Source organism: Melitaea cinxia, chromosome 21, assembly GCF_905220565.1.
Source record: "Melitaea cinxia chromosome 21, ilMelCinx1.1, whole genome shotgun sequence".
Lineage (NCBI taxonomy): Eukaryota > Metazoa > Arthropoda > Insecta > Lepidoptera > Nymphalidae > Melitaea > Melitaea cinxia.
Window position 1 is genome coordinate 6,167,475 of NC_059414.1, and position 19,614 is coordinate 6,187,088.

General features: G+C 33.0%; 1 protein-coding gene across 1 annotated transcript in view; it reads left to right on the forward strand.

Moving 5' to 3' along the window:
* Positions 1-319: 319 nt before the first annotated feature.
* LOC123663866 (semaphorin-5B) overlaps positions 320-19,614 on the forward strand; it is a 38,573-nt gene continuing 19,278 nt past the window's right edge. The window contains exons 1-3 of the mRNA XM_045598511.1: positions 320-450; positions 3,432-3,534; positions 19,301-19,508. Coding sequence (XP_045454467.1) covers positions 354-450; positions 3,432-3,534; positions 19,301-19,508 — 408 coding nt within the window. The 5' untranslated portion in view covers positions 320-353. The remainder of the gene's footprint in view (positions 451-3,431; positions 3,535-19,300; positions 19,509-19,614) is intronic.

Genomic DNA, 19,614 nt, shown 5'->3' on the forward strand with positions numbered 1-19,614 from the left:
GTTAGCGTAACCTAATGAGTAAAATTACAATTACAATTATTGGAGATAACTTAAAATACACATAATAAAATATTTTACGATTATTTTTCATAGTAAAAATGACGTGCTATTTTTTTTTTTTACGTCAGACCAGTTATATATTTTGTTATATTATTTTAAGAAACTGTTTCTTAAAAACGTGTTAATTAGATAATACTCAAGCTTTGTTTCTAATGATGCGTGTGTTCTACTTATATTTATGGTCAAATTATCTTTAAATTTTTGTTGTGTTAACAAAATATTGTCTTGTCTATTGTAAGCAGCATAAAAAGCATGTTTCGTTGTTTGTTTCAGAATAGTTAAGGACAGCCAAGATGTTGGGTGTATACAAAGTGGCAGCTATAATTTTTCTCGGTTCCCTGAGCAAAGGAGAACTCCCTGAAGATGATTTCAGGATAATAAATAGACAAGGTAATAAATAGTTTAGGTTTAATAGCCATGTAATAAAATATTAATGCTAACAAAAAATAAAGGATGAAATATTAGGTCTTACCATCAGGTGAGCCGTACGCTTGTTTGCCGACCTAGTGATATAAAAAAAGGTCCATTACTTTCTTGCACACTAGCTGTGCAATAAATAGGAATTCTTTATAATATTCTATACTTTATTCAGATTCGAAAATAACGAACTCGTTTTTAGCTAAGTTTTTTTTTGTGTTCTAGATATATTTGAATAGATGTCTATGAAATCGTTTTAATACTATAGGTACCTCTTCGTAAGCGGAACTGCGAACAACTGATCAATAAAAAAAAAAAGAATAAATTGAACCCAGGGAAGCGCGTCTAGTTTTTGCGAACGAATAATTTCGAACCGGTTTTTCTTTAAGTGCAGTCAAATAACGTTTAATACATTATCATCCACTGATGAAAAGAAAGTTTATTATATTCAATGTCAAGGATGTTTTCCGATATCTCTTTCTATTTATATCTATCCTATAATATGATAATTGAGTTATAAAAAGGTTACTGTGGTATGTTAGTGTGGTTTCCGGGAATCTCTAGTTAAAGTTAAAACTAAGGTAAATTTAAAGACATCGATGGATAAAAAAAACTTGTATTTTAATATTTAAATATTAAAACTAAATTTTTGTTTATGAAAACAAATATGTTCCTAAATATACCTAGTTTGTTTATATATGTTTAAATATTACGTATAGTTTCTTAGCACATGGTCTTAATTTATATCTTAAGAAATGTGCGGTTTGTCTGTCGGAACAGTATTATGATACGGCGTGTCCAAACGATTTTGTCGGTACATTGAAGCTAGAGTATACTTGAATTGGTTTATATGAAACACGTTTTAATATTGAATTTGATGCTGTTATGGATTATTTTTATACTTTAAAAGAGAAAACACCTTGGAACACGTATTTAGGGTGAAAAAAGTAGTGCATTCAATGAAGAAGAAGAATATGAGATTTATAATTGAAAATTTTAAAATGCGATATTGCTCCGTATTGCACATTTTAGATTTGGGCGTAGTGATCAACAAACTAGTAAATAAGTAACTGACAAACGTCTATTAAAAGGTTACTGACCTCATTTTATGGTACATTATGTTATAGCCTTTTCATAATGTAAAAGATCTATAAAAAATTGTCTGGTGTTTTGTATGCTTTTATTAGAGTCGTGTGATATTTAACGAAAATGTTAACCTTTTCTAAGTTTTTAATGTTGATTCTCGAATATCGTCCGAATTGGTATAATGTTAAAATAAATCACCGTTTTGAACTTTTGAGATATGGTTGTCTATTCACATGAGCTATTAGCGGATCTCATATCTATGAGAGGAAGTTGACGGACCTCGCGAATGTACCGCAGGATGTCGTTTTTACATAACTACCTACATACTAGACCTATAATTAGTTTTGCAATTTTAAATAAATACTCGAGAAAAAATATCAAGGAAAAAATTCCGTGCCAGCTCCGACACGCGACTGAAGTTCACACCTTTAATTAAGAACAATTACCGTCATATTTACAATTTTAAAGGTTAAATTATAATTAATAAAACAATAACTCTTTAAGGGTTTCCAAATTCTACCTGAATTTTGACTTATGAAAATTGGTGAAGTTTTGTATGGTACGGAGGTTAAGTATTAATAATAGCGGTTTTATGTTAGGAGACGCACGTAATCATCATCAATCATTAAAAGATATAATAAAAATGTAAATGTAATAAGTTTGTGCATGTTAATGTCAGAAAAGGCTTAGGTATCCGATTCAGATGCGGTTTCGCTTGTATATTGTGGTAAGCTTCTTTTTAACATGTAGTGTTTGTTTCATGTCAATCGGTTCATAAATAAAAAAGTTATGCCAATTTAAAGAATCACGTTGAACATGTATTTACATGTCACCCAAACGACGGTGTTTATAATCCAAAATAAACCAAAATATATATCCAATAATGCTGTCCAAAATCACTATTGCAGGCGGAAGAAGTCGTGGGCACAGCTAGTTTTTAACAAAGTTCACCTTTCGATTTCTAAAAAGCTCTTTAAGATTCTTGTCATAATTATCAACTTCGTTTTACTAATTTTATCGAGGTCACTCATTTAGTGGATTATGAATAAAATTGTCGCCGATCAATATTTGCAAATCGAACGGGTCATATGTTTACTATTCATTTAGATGTTAATATATTGACTTTTACGGCTTTTTCGTGAACGTGTATGTTTATTTAAAAAATTGTACAGTAAATTCCATTAAGTAAATAAACAATGGGTATTGTTAGTTATGTAAATTATTATTTTTAACGATTATTCGGCTAAGTCTTGTTTTTCTTTATAATCACTTTGATGATGTTTGTTATACGATACAATCTTGTAGAAAAATTACAAGTTTTTGTGTATCGATTATTTAATTTCGAAATCATCATCATCATCATTTCAGCCTATTGCTGTTCACTGTTGGACATAGACCTCTACAAGTTCTTGCCAAAAAATGGTGAGAACTCGTGTGTGTTGCCCATAGTCCTACCACGCTGGGCAGGCGGGTTGGTGAACGAAGGGCTGGCTTTGTCGCACCGAAGACGCTGCTGCCCATCTTCGGCCTGTGTATTTCAAAGCCAGCAGTTGGATGGTTATCCCGCCCCTTAGTCGCCTCTTACGACACCCACGGGAAGACAGGGGGTGGCTATGTTCTTTAATGCCGTAGCCACACAGCAAGCAATTAATTTTGAAATAATGTTATTGAAATATTGCTTACGGCTAAAATAAAATACATTCTTAAATTTGGAGTTTTTTTAATGTTTAATATAATCTAAATAAAAAGATAAGCTTTAAATCTTTCAACATTTCAATAAAACTTGATTTGTCGATATAAAAAATGTAACACATGTTCATGGAATGCTACTCTAATAAAATAATTTGAACGATTCATAAAATTTCCAGACTTGTTGGCGTCTGATAGCGATATCTTCGAAGATAAGGACGGCAAATCATTTTCGCAACTGCTTTTTGATGTGGCAAGGGACCAGGTGATAGTGGGTGCGAGGTGAGTCTATTAAATATTTGTTATTTACTAACTATTTCTAGATATAAGTTTTTATATCCTAATCCCACTCGAGTTAGGCTGCTCTGGGCGACTGGGTTTCACCAGATTTGTGATAATATAGCTAATGTCCCTGTCTAATTAAGAGGGGATCAAATAAGATTTAATTTATATTATTTTTTTAAATAATATTACAATTGTTTTATATCAGGGTTTAATTTATAAAAAAAAAACCTTTTAAAGATCTCTTAAATCTCCGTGTTTTTGATCAAATGATAAATATTATTTGCGTGCGTAAATGCAATTATTTTTGCATATTCATTGAATAAATTATGATAATAAAGAATAAATTTTATAAACGATTGCTAAAACTGTCTTTAGGCACGTGTTTATCAATTTCTTAACATAATTACGCCTTTACAAATGTGTAGAATATGTGTGGGTGCGATTTTTTTTTTTAAATCAATGTGGGCTCAACATTATGTTACAAATATAAGAGGACTCGTAAATCTTATATCGTACACTTTTATGGAAATTGTTTGGTGGACATTGTGTAACGGTGTCGATTCCCACGACACTATTATAACTGATAAATACATTTGTAACAAAAAATTACTACACAACTTCTTAGCGATATTCATACCTAGAATAGAAATGTGAAGCGTGTCATGTGTTCATTACAGTTGTCACTACTGTATGTCATTACTGTAATCAACTATTTTTGTATAGAGTTGCAGATACTTAACTGTTACACACTATCGTAATGCTATTGCATTGCCATCGCATTTGCAGGAAGTAAATAACGAGTTTTCGTATAACGATATTTTTGGTTTGAATTCTTTAAAATGAAACTATAGGAAGCAGGCGAAGCAAGCTCCTATATATCAAAATACAAAACTCTTAGTACTATCCAGATGAAATAACACATGTGATATATTAGCCGACTTAACATCTCGGTTTATCTTTAATACGCCATATTTCAAACGTAAATGTAAATAAATTAAAAACTTGAATTATGCTTTATAAAACGTTATCTTAATATTATTTTAATTTTGATAATTATGTTTGTCTCGCTGCGCTGGATAACCGATTATACCTTTAATTTTGAGTCATTCACCTGTTTGCAGAGTGAATGATAAAAGACATTTTCTTATCAGATACAGGTTTTAACGGATCGTACTCGTAGTTGATTCGATTTGCCCCATTTGCTTCGTTGTTTACTCGAGTATGATAAAAATTTAATGGAATCTAATATCTGGCTGTTACGATTCATATTATATTTATTAAACCATTTAACGAAAATATGAGAATTTTACTGAAAACTAGCGGCCGGCCCGGCTTCGCACGGTTGGAATGCTGATACTAAATATACTACAGAACGTCTTTATTTATAGTGTGAAGCTAGCTTATGACATGGTTATTAACATAATAACAACAACATTCAAATATGCTTCGTAAGATTACACGTTGTTACAGAATGCGTTGAAGAAATAAAGGTTCACTGCTCGTTCCCCGTAGGTGATAGGGTGATAATATGTAGCCCATATGTTGACCCGACTTCTATCTTTCTTTATCCCGGACATACATACAGACAAACAGACAAAAATTCTAAAAACTATATTTTTGTCTTCGGTATCGATAGTAGATCACACCCCAAGTATTCTTTTAAAAAAATATTTAATGTACAGTTTTGACTTTCCTACCATTTTATTATATGTATAGATAATCTCAAAAAATGGACATATTCTGTTAAGCATATGAAGTAGTGAAATATTTTTTTGATTAATACTTATTGAAGTAAAACTGTGAATACGTGACGAGAGCGTTACGAAAAGTGTGATTTTGTCAGGTGAACGGAGCAGGAGAGAGAGGTGCGAGCACACATTTTTTTCCCTCTTTCTCTCATAGTCAGTTACGTTTCGTATATCTAAGACACAGTGCAGGCCTACTGGTTATTGTGTAGGCCTACATAATTGGATATTATGTATCTAATAGTTTTCAAAAAAATTTCAGTGTTCTCCGCGTTTTCACCTACGTTGAGCTGGAATGTAGTCAGTAACTTAGTAGCTAAAACTATGGTTTCTATTATTCAGTCGTTTATCATCGGGTATGGTTTTGTATAGCCCCAATCTCTATCGCTCTGCTATCAAAAATTACATAATAGCGTTTTAGCTGCTGTTTGTGAAATTTTATTTATCAAATTATTTATCAAATCGATCTTCGGGTTTCTTATAATTTTAATGCTTCATTACAAATATTATTTTAAGTTTTATTATATTATTCGTTATATTATTAACTAATTATTAATCTGTTTATACTTCACACTATAACCGTGAATATATTGACAATATAATAGACTGTTACATCCCTGTACTGTAGGGATTAATAATGAGTAAGTGCTTCATCAGCACCTTTAGCTCCGGAGATTCATTCCATAGTAAAGTTCGCGCCAGTTCGAATCTGATCGCGGAACCATTAACACTTACCGAATTTATAATCTCTAAGTTGTCCTACTTTATATTATAAATTAATTAGTGTTAATAAATAAATTCTTTTTTAAAAAGATTTTAATTTTTCTAATGATAACAAGACGAATGTAGTTTAAATCCATAACGTCGGAGTAGTTCGGAACGAGTCTAACGGTACCAAGTGCTAATGCATGCTAAACACTTGCTAGAATGAAATCAGCGATTGCTATCGTGTTCTTAGACTTTGGTGTGAATGTTGTCTAATTAGTGCGCTGTTCGTGTACTTCATATGTATATATTCGTGTTTATAAAACGGCATATTACTAATTGTTTAGCGGATTTTAATTATATGCTTGGTGCTTTAACGTGCACATAACATGCACATACAAACGCTGAAGAACTTTTAAGAGGACCATTATGGTGTAATGGTGTCAAAAGTTCCGTTAACGCAGGCGATCGCATGTTCGATTCTCGCTCTGAACAGTTTTTGTACAAATAAATTTTTCCTGGTCTGTGTAATCAAATACTTTGACTATGAGCTAAAACGATGATATTATGTTTATTGGGTACACTAATTATATTCCTGACTTCCACCTTTTGTTACTATAATTTTTTTTCGTTCAAATCCTGAAATCTACGAATTTAACACAAAACAAAAGTTTTAAATCTATATAAAAGTTATCAGATCTCCTACACAATATATGTTTGAGTAACTAGATCATTTTAAATCTAGAAACACTCCTACGTACTGCCTTAACGGCTTTAGAAAGGTTAACAAACTTCCTTTGAGGTTGACTAACATTTAATTCAAAATTAATTAACATACAAAAACAGCCGTATATTACAAAATTTTTAAAACATGATGATTTTATTACTGACATTAATGAAATTAATACGTCTTGTGTCAAAACCGGATAAAGATCTATTTTGTGCTTTATGAGATCTCTACGAAAACAGACAAAAATTCCCAGGCCGCTTTCATAACACCAAGTGATATCGACCGGTTGTCAGTATCAATTTTAATGCAGCTCGCTTTTAGTTTAATGTGTTTTAAATGTTCAGTTGTTATGTTTTTGTGGTTATTTTCTTGAGATTGGTTAACTAATTAAATCATTATGTTATGCGATACTCTTAGCGTCCACCGATCTTTACCAAATTACCGCTTACTTGACCGGAGTAGATTTTATCTCTAATGATGTTTGATATGAATCGGATTGCTTGAGGTTTATATATAAATCTATAATGAAGGACTCTTTTTATCAAACTATGATATAAAGTTACCACCCAGAATATAATAAGCAATACGTTCAAAGGTTTATGTATATTTCGGGTTTCAAGTGGTTTTGGATACTCGATTTTTTTTTCTAAGAAACGAAAGATCTGTTTTAGCTCGGTAGAGCATCACACTAAATCTAGTAAATGGATTTGAATGAAACTAGGCACGATTGCTGTGTGGTTACGGCATTAAAAAATATAGCCACTTTCTCTCTTTCCGTAGGTGTCGTAAGAGGTGACTAAGGGATAACACAGTTCCACTACCACCTTGGAACTTAAAAAGCCGACCGATGCGAGCGGGGTAATCATCCAACTGCTGGCTTTGAAATAAACAGGCCGAAGACGGGCAGCAGCGTCTTTGGTACGACAAAGCCAGCCCTTCGGTCACCAACCCGCCTGACTATGGGCAAAACACATGAGTTCACGCCATTTTTGGCTCGAACTTGTGGGGGCCTATGTTCAGTAGTGGATTGTGATAGGTTGATGTGAGCATCGATTGTACTAGATATTTCTCATTCCACAATTTAGAAAATTAATAGATGAAAATCGTCGCAAATTTAATAGCCCTCAACAAAAAATAAAAACCTTATGTTTGTCTCAGGAAATACACATATACAAACGCCCAGACCACACAAACATCAGTATGGCTTATACAAATGTACTGTGGCCAATGTGCAAATCAAGCGACGGACCAAAACATTGCTGTATGCCAAATTATCGCCATAATATATGAACTTGATGAATTAACGTAATGCATTCGTTCTTAATATCACTTTAGTGATCACCTTGCTGTCTCTATCCATATTAGAATAAAATGACTTACTGTAATTAAAATAATTTATTACGTAAATATGTTTTATATGCTAATCAACGTTTAATATATTGTTTGCGTATATTACAACTTGTTTAAAATTATATTATGTGTTACAAAATGTCCTCTCGTAGTTTTATCTACACCATTTTTTATGATTTGTAAAAAAATAATTGATTGCTAGCAAACGAAAAAAATGAATTCAACACGAAATACAACGTAGGTAGTGGAAGAAATAGTCACATAGTAGAAATAGTCACAATCATATTAAAATGATATCACACGATAAGCACCAATTTTCAGTTAAATTGAGAACCTCCTCCCTTTTTTAAAGTCGGTTACTTATAAAATACCTTGAATAAATATTCATTTTTGTTATAACACATATGTTCACGTTTTTGTAGTTATTTTTGTGGTTTTGACGAAGGCGTTAAAGTTGTTGTGTTACTGTTTTCTTATCTAAATCCTCGACCCACGCGTTATCTTATTTGGTTATATAAATTTTTAGTATTCTCTAATTGTATTTGTATATTTTTTTTAAGGAGACAAGATTTTTAAAGCGCCGGCGTCTACATTTAAACCATAAATTATAGTGTTGTTACAATCTATCTATAATCTATATTGTTAGCAATCTATAATTTCTCTAACTTAATATTTACTAATGAGATATATTTATTACCTACATAATCTCATAATACTAAGGAGTAAGTTAGTAATTTCAGCTGACATTTGTCGCGTTAAACATTTGAAAACACTTCCTCTAAACTACAACTTCTTAAAGATGTAACATTGCGGGAAGCTTGTTTGATATCCGTTTAAGTATTACAAGCATTTATATGAGTCTTTATTTTATACTTTATTGCACTAAAAAAGAATATACAGAAAAATAATTGTATGGTAATAGCAAACGTGGACTTATTCCTAGAAGAGATCTCTTCCAGTCAACCAATGGTCATGAGAGAGTGTGTTATTAGTAGTCTTTCAGATTTTGTCAGGGTCAGGGTAATCGAGAACATCAAAGAAACACAGACAAGAAGCACAGTATCAAAGAAAGAATTATCTAAAATCAAAATCCTACAAGGACTTTATTACTAGCTGTTAAAATTACCCCTATCAAATAAATTGGGTATAAAAGATGCAGCTCAACTTTTATTTTATTTTTATTTGTTTCTTTACACTTTCGCACACTAATACAAGGTTTTAACAGCATAACAAATGATATATAAAAATAGAATTTGCATCAGTTGCAACAGGCGGCCTGATCGCCAATACAGCGAACTCTTCCAGGGAACCTTTGGGCAGAGGACTAAATAAGAAGTGTGGGATGGGGCGCAAAAATGTTATGTAACATACATATGAACATATTATTATATGAACATATTTATATAAGTTTTATTGCAAGAAAAAAATGTAATAATAGTTAGGTAAGTTTACTATTTCATAAACTGCGTAAACTGTCGGTATATATGAAAGAACAAAATGTGTTTACCATATCATGTCAATTTTCTGTGTAACCAACCTGCGTATGACCAGCTATTAAAACACAATGTTTGCCCAACCGCTTCTCGCCTCTATATCGAAGAAACTAGTTTAATAACCTCTGTAAACTGTTCAAAACGTTTTTTGAGTAAAATTGTTTTATCCTTGTTGTAATTTTATGATAACAAGAATGGGAGTTATTTTATATTATTTTATTTTATGCCTATAAACTTTACTGTTCAAACGTAATGTACTCTTCATGTCTATGGCTCGTATTTATTAAGTTTTTCAATTTTAATAAATGGAGTACTTATATTAATTTTTATAGTAGTACTAACTACTTTATTTCATTCCAGTAGTAGGTACCACTAAAAACCACTAATGATAGAATTGGGTTAAGGCCTGTGAAAGTCTCATAAAGGAGTAAGTTATTATTACATTTTTATAGACTTATGCCGATTCAAATGTTATTTCGAGTTATATTTATTTTGTCCGGTTTACCTTAATAAAAAAAATTAACCACAAGACAAACGTGTTCAAATTACAACTTTAAAGTCTCAAATTACTCCTTCATGTCGAACTGAAGGTTATTTTATACTGACAAAAGCTATAAAAAATCTTGTTCTATGAGCATAATATAAACTTAAAGAATACTCAAATGGTACAACGCTTAGCACTAGTTTAATTTAGTAGTGATTGCTTAAATTAGTTTTGAAGGAACCTAAATTCCAAAGAGTCATGTAATTTGAAGCTGCAGTATGTAATGATATGTAGATGTAACTAATGTTCCTAGATCTATTTTTATCGCTGTAAATCAAGGCAATATAACAAGTTATCGTATCGTTTATGCATTTAAACAAGTTCAATTGGCTTCTCTAAACGTAGTCCTATAAAAACATTGTAGTTGGAGACACGAACCGAAGCGGGTTTTTATGCGTTACCATAACGAAAGTTATTTAAGCTCGGTTAGTTTTTTCGTCTTTCCATTAGTATTGAGCGACGAATTTCTCTGAAATTGTCTTTTGTATTTACGTAGAGAGGGGAACGAATTCTACTTATACTCAACTTTGAATTACTATTTGGTATGTTTCGAATGTTACAATTTAAATTAAATCTATTCCTTCCGTTTCCTGCAGTGCTATCAAGCGGTAACTCACATAGCAGTATTGTTAATATACTTTATTATTTAATACTAGAACTCTCTTATTCGGATAAACGACTCATTAATTACTTGTATCTTTCATAGTAGTTATAGTTTCCACCAAAGGATGTGATGAAAGTTATATAAAATATTAGTTAAGAGAAGTTTTACATTTCTACTTGAATAACTTAGTTATCTTAATAAGGAGTTATATTTGATCCAGTTCCGCAGGTTTTCTAGCTCATGACTTATTTGATAAACTGCACGCATTAATCATCTTTTCCTTATAATAATACCTGTCTTGATAATTATGTCGCTAATCTAACGTCTAATTAGGCTACACTTATCTTAGGCGAGGTCGCAAATTGTGATAGATAATTCTCATTAATAAGATTTATGATAAGTATTAGACCTGTGTAATTAAGACACCGTTTCCATAATAATTAAAAAATGACATGTGTCAAATTAAGCAAAAATATCTATGCAGAGTATATTTTTTATTGTCTCGAATTTTAATTGATGAAAACCTAAAAGGATTATAGATATGCCTTATGCACTACAGACTATTCGTACAGACTATTCGTAATTCTTATATCCAGTAAGGTTTTGTTTAACCAATATGGCTGTGATCGTAACAATTGCAAACGATCGTAATTTTGTTCGGATTATGAAAGTTACAATACTGGCTACACAAAGAGTGACCTTCTGGCCTGCTTCAATCGTACGTAGGTATAACGGATTGATAGTCTTCCAGGATTATAGAGCGAGGCTGATTCTTTACTATGTCTATCGCGTGGAATAGCAGTGAAATCTATGACTGTTTTCGATATTATGCTAAAGACAAAATATGTAATCTATCTCATGTATTTGTCCAAAGGCAAAAGGTATGTAGTTCTGGAATTAGACATAAAATGCTCTGATCAAGGTAAACATCTGTATGATCTATAGAAACATACATACAACACGAGCTAGGATCGAGAGAAGAACGCGCAACACTCAGTTGCGTTGACAACTGCACCAGACTTTCATCATAACAATTTAATAATGTAAATAAAACTTGAAAAATGTTATTGTTGTATTTAACCATAAATCTTAATATTTCTTACAAAATAAGTCAGCCCGGTGATCACAGCATAAATAGTATTCCATCGCCCAGCATATTAGATAAACAGCGACCTTAGGGATTGATAGTTTCCTAGGACTATACAGTTACTCCGTATCGCATTGAAATGCGATATCACTTGGTGTTGGATATACGATGATATTACACACCGTGCTAGTTTATAGAATAGTGGGGGCTTTTGCAAGCATTAGGGCTCGTGGTGAGCCACAAAATGTGAAATCTCTGCGCAGTTGTTTTCTATTACATTCCCGTCTTGTACAGTCCATATCGGATTTCTTGTTCTTAACTATGGCTGTAACTGTTCTTAATAGCTTGTTAGCTGGTTAAGTGGTGTTAGGAAGAAATTGTTTAATATGAATATTTGTGTAAAAAACACTAACGCCTCTAAACTAGGACTAAGATAGTATTCAGACAGTATTAAAGTAATATCATACGTTTACACTTGCCTAGGTGTACCTATTAAAGGTTGATGTTTTTGTAGGGAACAAGATTTACATTTTGAAATAATAATAATGTGACATCGAGTTGGCGCAGCGGTCACAGCCATGGATTGTACCTGTTGCGCTGGCGGTTGCGGGTTCGATTTCCGCACATGACAAACATTTGTATTGGCCATACAGGTGTTTGCCGTGGTCTGGGTGTTTGTGCAGTCCTTGTGGGGTCTCCCAACCGTGCCTCGGAGAGCACGTTAAGCCGTCGGTCCCGGTTGTTATCATGTACACCTGATAGCGATCGTTACTCATATTAGGGAATATATCCGCCAACCCGCATTGGAGCAGCGTGGTGGATTAAGCTCTAATCCTTCTCCTACATGGGGAAAGAGGCCTATGCCCAGTAGTGGGATATTACAGGCTGAAGCGTAATAATATTTTAGACATATTAATGTTAGTAGTTGATAGTATGTAGTATGTAGCATAAAGTATTTTTTTCATTTTGATTGCCATCCAGGTAGAATAATTTGAACTGTCAAATATTAGTGTCACAGCGAACACATTACCACGTTAGCAAGATTACAGTGCTTGTTACGCTCGACTATAGCATATAGAAAGTCGAAACGTGTCGAAAGGAAAACAACAGCATTATATTCATTTTCTAAGTAAAACATAGACCGGGAACTAAATCATTTATACTCCCATAAAATACGAGAGATAAAGTTGCCAGTATCAGGAACCGTGGATGTAATAGTAGTATAATCACGTTTCAGAACGTTGCCGAGTGTTTAAACGCGTTTTATTCGAAACTTAGTAGGTGCGAGTAATCCGACACTGTTTTATGTTTGTTTATAAAATTCATGCAAGCGCACTAACGCGCACGAACACACGTGGGCTGCCTATTTACTATTCATATGAATACGATAAAACAGTGACTGTAACAAGGAGAGCAGGTCAAGTTTTCGTTTACTCAATAATATATCGCTAATTTCATGTATTATTGTAATTTATGATGAATTTAGCTTATCTATAAAAATATTATACAAAACTTGATTGAGCATTTAAGGTTAGTATCAGTATAAGTATCGTAATATCAAAAAACTGTTGAATATCGTTGTCTTTAATAAAACTCTGATATTAATGTGTTGACTAGCTTAAACCGGTCTAGAAATTGCTAAAATTAGCACAACTCTCTCATTTTTATAATTTTGATGGATGTGTAGAAGTTGTCAAATTTCTGATATCTTGTCGATTCCAGATTCCTTTAGCACTTCTATGTTCCACATTTTGGAAAGCAGTTTTATGTGTAGGTCGTTCTATTTTTTTATATACAAAGAGAAGTCCTAATTCATTCATCAACGCCCAGCCCAAACCTTTGGACCTAAAACCTATTCCGATCTGTTCTGTTCTACTATTTAATCTATGAAAATAAACAAAATTGGAGTGTGTTAGTTACATTAAAATAACCGCTTTTTACTAAATTAATATGCATGTATACACGGTACATATACCAAAATAATATTTTTTACAATTGTTGTCTGTCTATCTGTTTGTTCCGGCTAATCTCTGAAACTTTTACTGGCACATAGCTGATGTAATAAGGAGTAACTTAGGCTACTTTTATTTTAGAAATTTATTTAATTTATAACTGCCAACTGAACAATAATTTTTTTTGTCAAACTCCACGCGGACGAGGTCCGGACACAGCTAGTTTATAAAATGAACACTACCACAACACACCATGATTTTATTCAACTGTTGACAGCTGTCAATATAGGTCTCTAGTTATTTAAATTTTTGCAAACTACTTTGTTGGTTGTTATCGTGTACACCTGACAGCAATCGTTACTTATAGTCGGAATATATCCGCCAACCCGCATTGAAGCAGCGTGGTGGATTAAGCTCGTATACTTCTCCTACATAGGGAAAGAGGCCTATGTCCAACTGTGGGATATTACAGGCTGAAGCGTAAGCGTAAATTACTTGATGCACGATTCAAGTGAAATATTAATTATGGTATGATTAGTGATACTGCTTCGTTATGATTAAGATAAACTTACGATTAAGTGAAGTTGTAGGGACTTTGATAAAAAAGATAGGAAACTTGTGGACGGGGCTAGTTCATTTTACTTCCATAAGCACTTTCCAATCCACATAGCGATAATGATGAGAGTACCATAACGGCTTCGGAAAGTAGCCACTGTAAAACGCTAAATTGCAATACAGTCAAGTTTTATTTGTTTTTTCTTAAAGTTATTTAACGCCATTAACGTTGTGTTGCGAGTACTCGCCAGACTTTCGCACTATGCTTCGAAGAACACGAATATTTGTCAATCCCAGTTATATAATAAACAACATATAATAAACAACAATTTTTCGCCACCTCGCAGTTGAGTAACTTGGTGATATAAAAATAAAATATTTTCCTATATAAAGAATTACAGACCATGGCTCAATAGCGGGTCTATTGCGAGTTAATGTTGTTCATATCTCGTGTTTTTGATTGTTATGAATATCTTTTATCTATTATATAACTTCTTAATATCTTAAACGTACGATTTTATTTTTGTGTTATCCACACATTACGGAATTCTAAACATTTTTTAAATATCATATCAACTTAGACCGAATATAAAATCATCATATCGAAAATTTCGATCTAACGGGTACATTGTTCCATAGCTTATTTATTTATTTATTTACAGAAAAAAATAGATACAATTTATGTGATTAACAGTGCAGCAAAAACAATCAACACTTTAACAAACAATTGCTTAATTGGCTAGAGTTACACGGTCAGTCGGAGATGCAGGTTCGTTCCCCGCTGGAACGGTCGATTTTTCTCGAGGTCGAGTCTTCCAAAAGTTTTTATAGGAATCTTATTATGAACTGCATATGCGTAAACATTCTTTATTTGTTACATTATGCTCGGTACATGCTTATTGATGTAAACTCATGTTTGATGTAACTGTTTATAGTTTAGAAGTTGGGAATATTGTTTAGTTTTTGAAATGTAAGCAATCGGATACGTGTGTTTATGTGTTACGTTATGGTAATAATACTCCGCTTATTACTTAGTTACGCGGAGAACAGGCACTCTATAAATTATATTCTATAGGTTTTACGTCAATGCAATTTACATATTGCGAGATTGTAGTTTAAATAATAAATAAATAAATAAATATCTACACAATACACACACGGTCGTCTGTTCCCTAAGTAAGCAACTTAATGCTTGTGTTATAGGTAACAGCAGACTGGTATAGCTACATATTTTTTATTCAATAAACATACTTATAAATAATACATATATGAATATATAAATAAATATTTATATTACACCCAGACTCGGGGTGGGAATCGAACCCACAACCCTCGGAGCAGAAAGCAGGGTCACTACAAACTGCGACAAAGGGCTAGTTAAAAAGTAATAGATTTTAAAAGTACATGCAATTCAATAAAAAAATAAATGTAACATACGCACGGTTGTCTCTAGCTGAGCTAGACTACTTGCCAGTGTTGCAGGCATATAAAAACATTTTCATTTTGTTTCAACTTACATATAAATAACAAATGTATAAAAAAATATACCACACTCAGACTCAGATCGAGCCCACCATACCTTGTAGCAGAAGGGAAACTACAAATTACGCCAACGGGGTTGTCAAATTACATTATTACTACATGAAGCATTATTAGCACATTTTTTTTTGTTGGATTTGTCGATTTTTTACGAACTTTATCCTGACGATAAAACAAAAAAAAAAAAAAAAAACGAATTGCTTATCCAAAATTGGAGCAGTTCGGAAGTTTTGCACGAACATACATTTCAACGATTACTTTTATATATTACTAGCTGTGCCCGCGGCTTCGCCCGCGTTGAAATTAGTATGTCACAAAGTTTTTCCGGCAAACTTCCAGTGAAACTCTCATCAAAATCGGCTTAGCCGTTCCGTAAACCTTCCTCTTGCCTATGGTGGAGCCCTTTTTGCAATGGTGAAACCGCATGAAAATCCGTTCATTAGATTTTGAGCGAATCGATCACATACACTTTTGGAGACGTTGTTTTATAATACACTAACTGTTGCCCGCGATTACGTCCGCGTGGTTATGCAGATATGCATTACTATTAAGATGTTTAACGCAAATTATTTTTTTATTTCAGTCACTTGAAATGCATATCAAACTTAGTAACTTTTTAAAAGACACAATTTAGTATAATTTAGTAGTTATTTGTATAAAACCTCAGTATACACCACATTTTTAGTTCTATTTTCAGGCTGTATATGTTTCATACAAACTATCAACCCCAATTAAACCCCCTTCCTTAGAGGTGGGATATCGTAAAATCCGTTCTTAGCGGACGTCTGCTAACTATAATCTACCTCCCTGCCAAATTTTATCTTTGTCCAACCTGGATAGATAGACCATCCAGCGGTTTTTGAGTTCTTGTGATGAGTGAGTTAGTGACCTTTCTCTTTTATATATATAGATTACGATGCATTATTTGGACACCTCCTCACCGTCTATAGAGCATACATTTTAAATTTCAAGTCTCTTACTTCAAAAACATAAGACTTTCATACAAACTTCCGACCCCCGCTTTATCCCCTTACGGGTCGATTTTCGTAAAATCAGTTCTTAGCGGATGTCTAAGCCCTATAAGGAACCTACCTGCCAAATTTCAAGTTTGTAGCTGTTATAGTTTCGGAGGTTTCGTGATGAGTACGTCAACCTACCATCCCCCGTTTTAACCCCAAAAAGAAATGGATTTCTAAAGACACATTATTTGGACATCTTCTCACTATGTATAGAGCATACATTTTAAATTTCAAGTCTCTTTCTTCAAAAACATAGGACTTTCATACAAACTTCCAACCCCCGTTTTATCCCCTTAGGGGTTGAGTTTCGTAAAATTAGTTCTTAGAGATGATGGAGGATGTTTACGCCCTATAAGAACCTACCTGCCAAATTTCAAGTTTGTAGCTGTTATAGTTTCGGAGATTTCGTGATGAGTGAGTCAATCTACCATCCCCCGTTTTAACCCCAAAAGGGAGTTGCTTTCTAAAGAAACATTATTTGGACACCTTATCACCATCTATAGAGCATAAATTTTAAATTTCAAGTCTCTTACTTCAAAACAAGGACTTTCATACAAACTTCCAACCCCCGTTTTACCCCCTTAGGGGTCGAGTTTTGTAAAACCCGTTCTTAGCGAATGTCTACGCCTTATAAGGAGCCTATCTGCCAAATTTCAAGTTTGTAGGTGTTATAGTTTCGGAGATTTCGTAATGAGTGAGTAAACCTACCATCCCCCGTTTTAACCCCAAAAGGGAGTTGATTTCTAAAGATTCATTATTTGGACACCTTCTCACCATCGATAGAGCATAAATTTTAAATTTCAAGTCTCTTACTTCAAAAACATAGGACTTTCATACAAACTTCCAACCCCCGTTTTACCCCCTTAAGGGTCGAATTTCGTAAAATTCGTTCTTAGCGGATGTCTACGCCCTATAAGGAGCCTTTCTGCCAAATTTTAAGTTTGTAACTGTTATAGTTTCGGAGATTTCGTGATCAGTGAGCCAACCTACTATCCCCCGTTTTAACCCCAAAAAGGGGTTGATTTCTAAAGATACATTATTTGAACACCTTTTCACCATATATAGAGCTTACATTTTAAATTTCAAGTCTCTTACTTCAAAAATATAGGACTTTCATACAAACTTGCAACCCCCGTTTTACCCCCTTAGGGGTTGAGTTTCGTAAAATCCGTTCTTAGCGGATGCCTACGTCCTATAAGGAGCCTACCTGCCAAATTTCAAGTTTGTAGGTGTTATAGTTTCGGATATTTCGTGATGAATGACCTTTCGCGTTTATATATATTATAGATAGATATAGATCTATTAGATATTTTGTTGTCCCTTAATTACTTTCATAAATTACTTAACCAAATTGTAGTGTTCGTTATATACTTTATGTAAGAAATTAATTATTATTTGTATCGAATATTTATGAACCATATAATATAAATATGTTATATGACCTCTCTCTACTACCGGGTTTAAAAGTACGTAAACTACCATCTTTCACTAGATGAAACTAATGCGATTAGTTCGATTTATGGAATCCTTAAATAATAACTATCAATATTTTAAAGTAAATATTATGTATCTGGTTTATTTTGTTAGTTAGTGCATAGAATCGGCTAGTTAAGTAAATATTTATGAAATCATTTTATTACGCTAAAACCTTGTGTTTCCATACTTGATTTAAAAAAAGGTTCGATTTGATTCGTTTTATTTTATCTATCTCCGATTGCTCTGAACGTAAGTTTATTTTTAACTAGCTGTGCCCGCGACTTCGTCTATGTGGATTTTAACAAAAAAGTTATTTTTCAGTTCGCAGAGTTATAAAATAAATAGCTTTTTAAAATAAAAGTAACCTAAGTTACTCCTTATTACATTTGCTATCAGCCAGTGAAAGTCCTGTCAAAATCGGTCCAGCCGTTTCAGAGATTAGCCGGAACAAACAGACAGACAGACAAAAATTGTAAAAAATGTTATTTTGGTATATGTACCGTGTATACATCCATATGCATTTAGTAAAAAGCGGTTATTTTATTATTACATTACAACACCAGTTTTATTGATTTGTATAGATATGTCTATGAGGATACAACTTTTAGTTACTAAATAACTAGAAAATTCACCCATAAATGCATAACATGTTAGTTTTGATGTTAGCTTTTATCGTCGAAACGATTATGAACAATTTTATTATGCTATCAACTTTTGCGATATGCTATCATTAACGTAGTGTTTTATAGAGACTTCACGAGACTCGAAGGCTATTTAAATTAAAGACTGTTTAAGGAAATTGACTTACACCCATTGAGGTACAATATTGCTTAAACTAAATATCTAAACTCAATGTTATTTATTTAATATTATTAGTGATATAGGCCAGACTTGCAGTTTGTAATGTTTATTCTAAATGTTTAGTAAAGTATTAAATAAATAAATAATTTTATTTCTCTTTCAGGGACACATTATACCGTCTCTCTCTCCGTGGACTCCGTTCGCTAGAGCGTGCTGAATGGCCCGCACCGGCGGAAAATACAAAGCTATGTCAATACAAAGGCCAGACAGAAGAGAACTGCCACAATTATATCAAAGTACTGCTTTCATACGGTCACAAGCTGTTCGCGTGTGGAACTAACGCCTTCAGTCCCGTCTGTAGCTGGCGAGAGGTATTTAAAAACCAATTAAATCAACTACGTAGTTCCTGTTTTCACTTTAACTGGGTTTAAAATAATTTCACTATCAATATACTGTCGTCATCGTGAATTATAATTG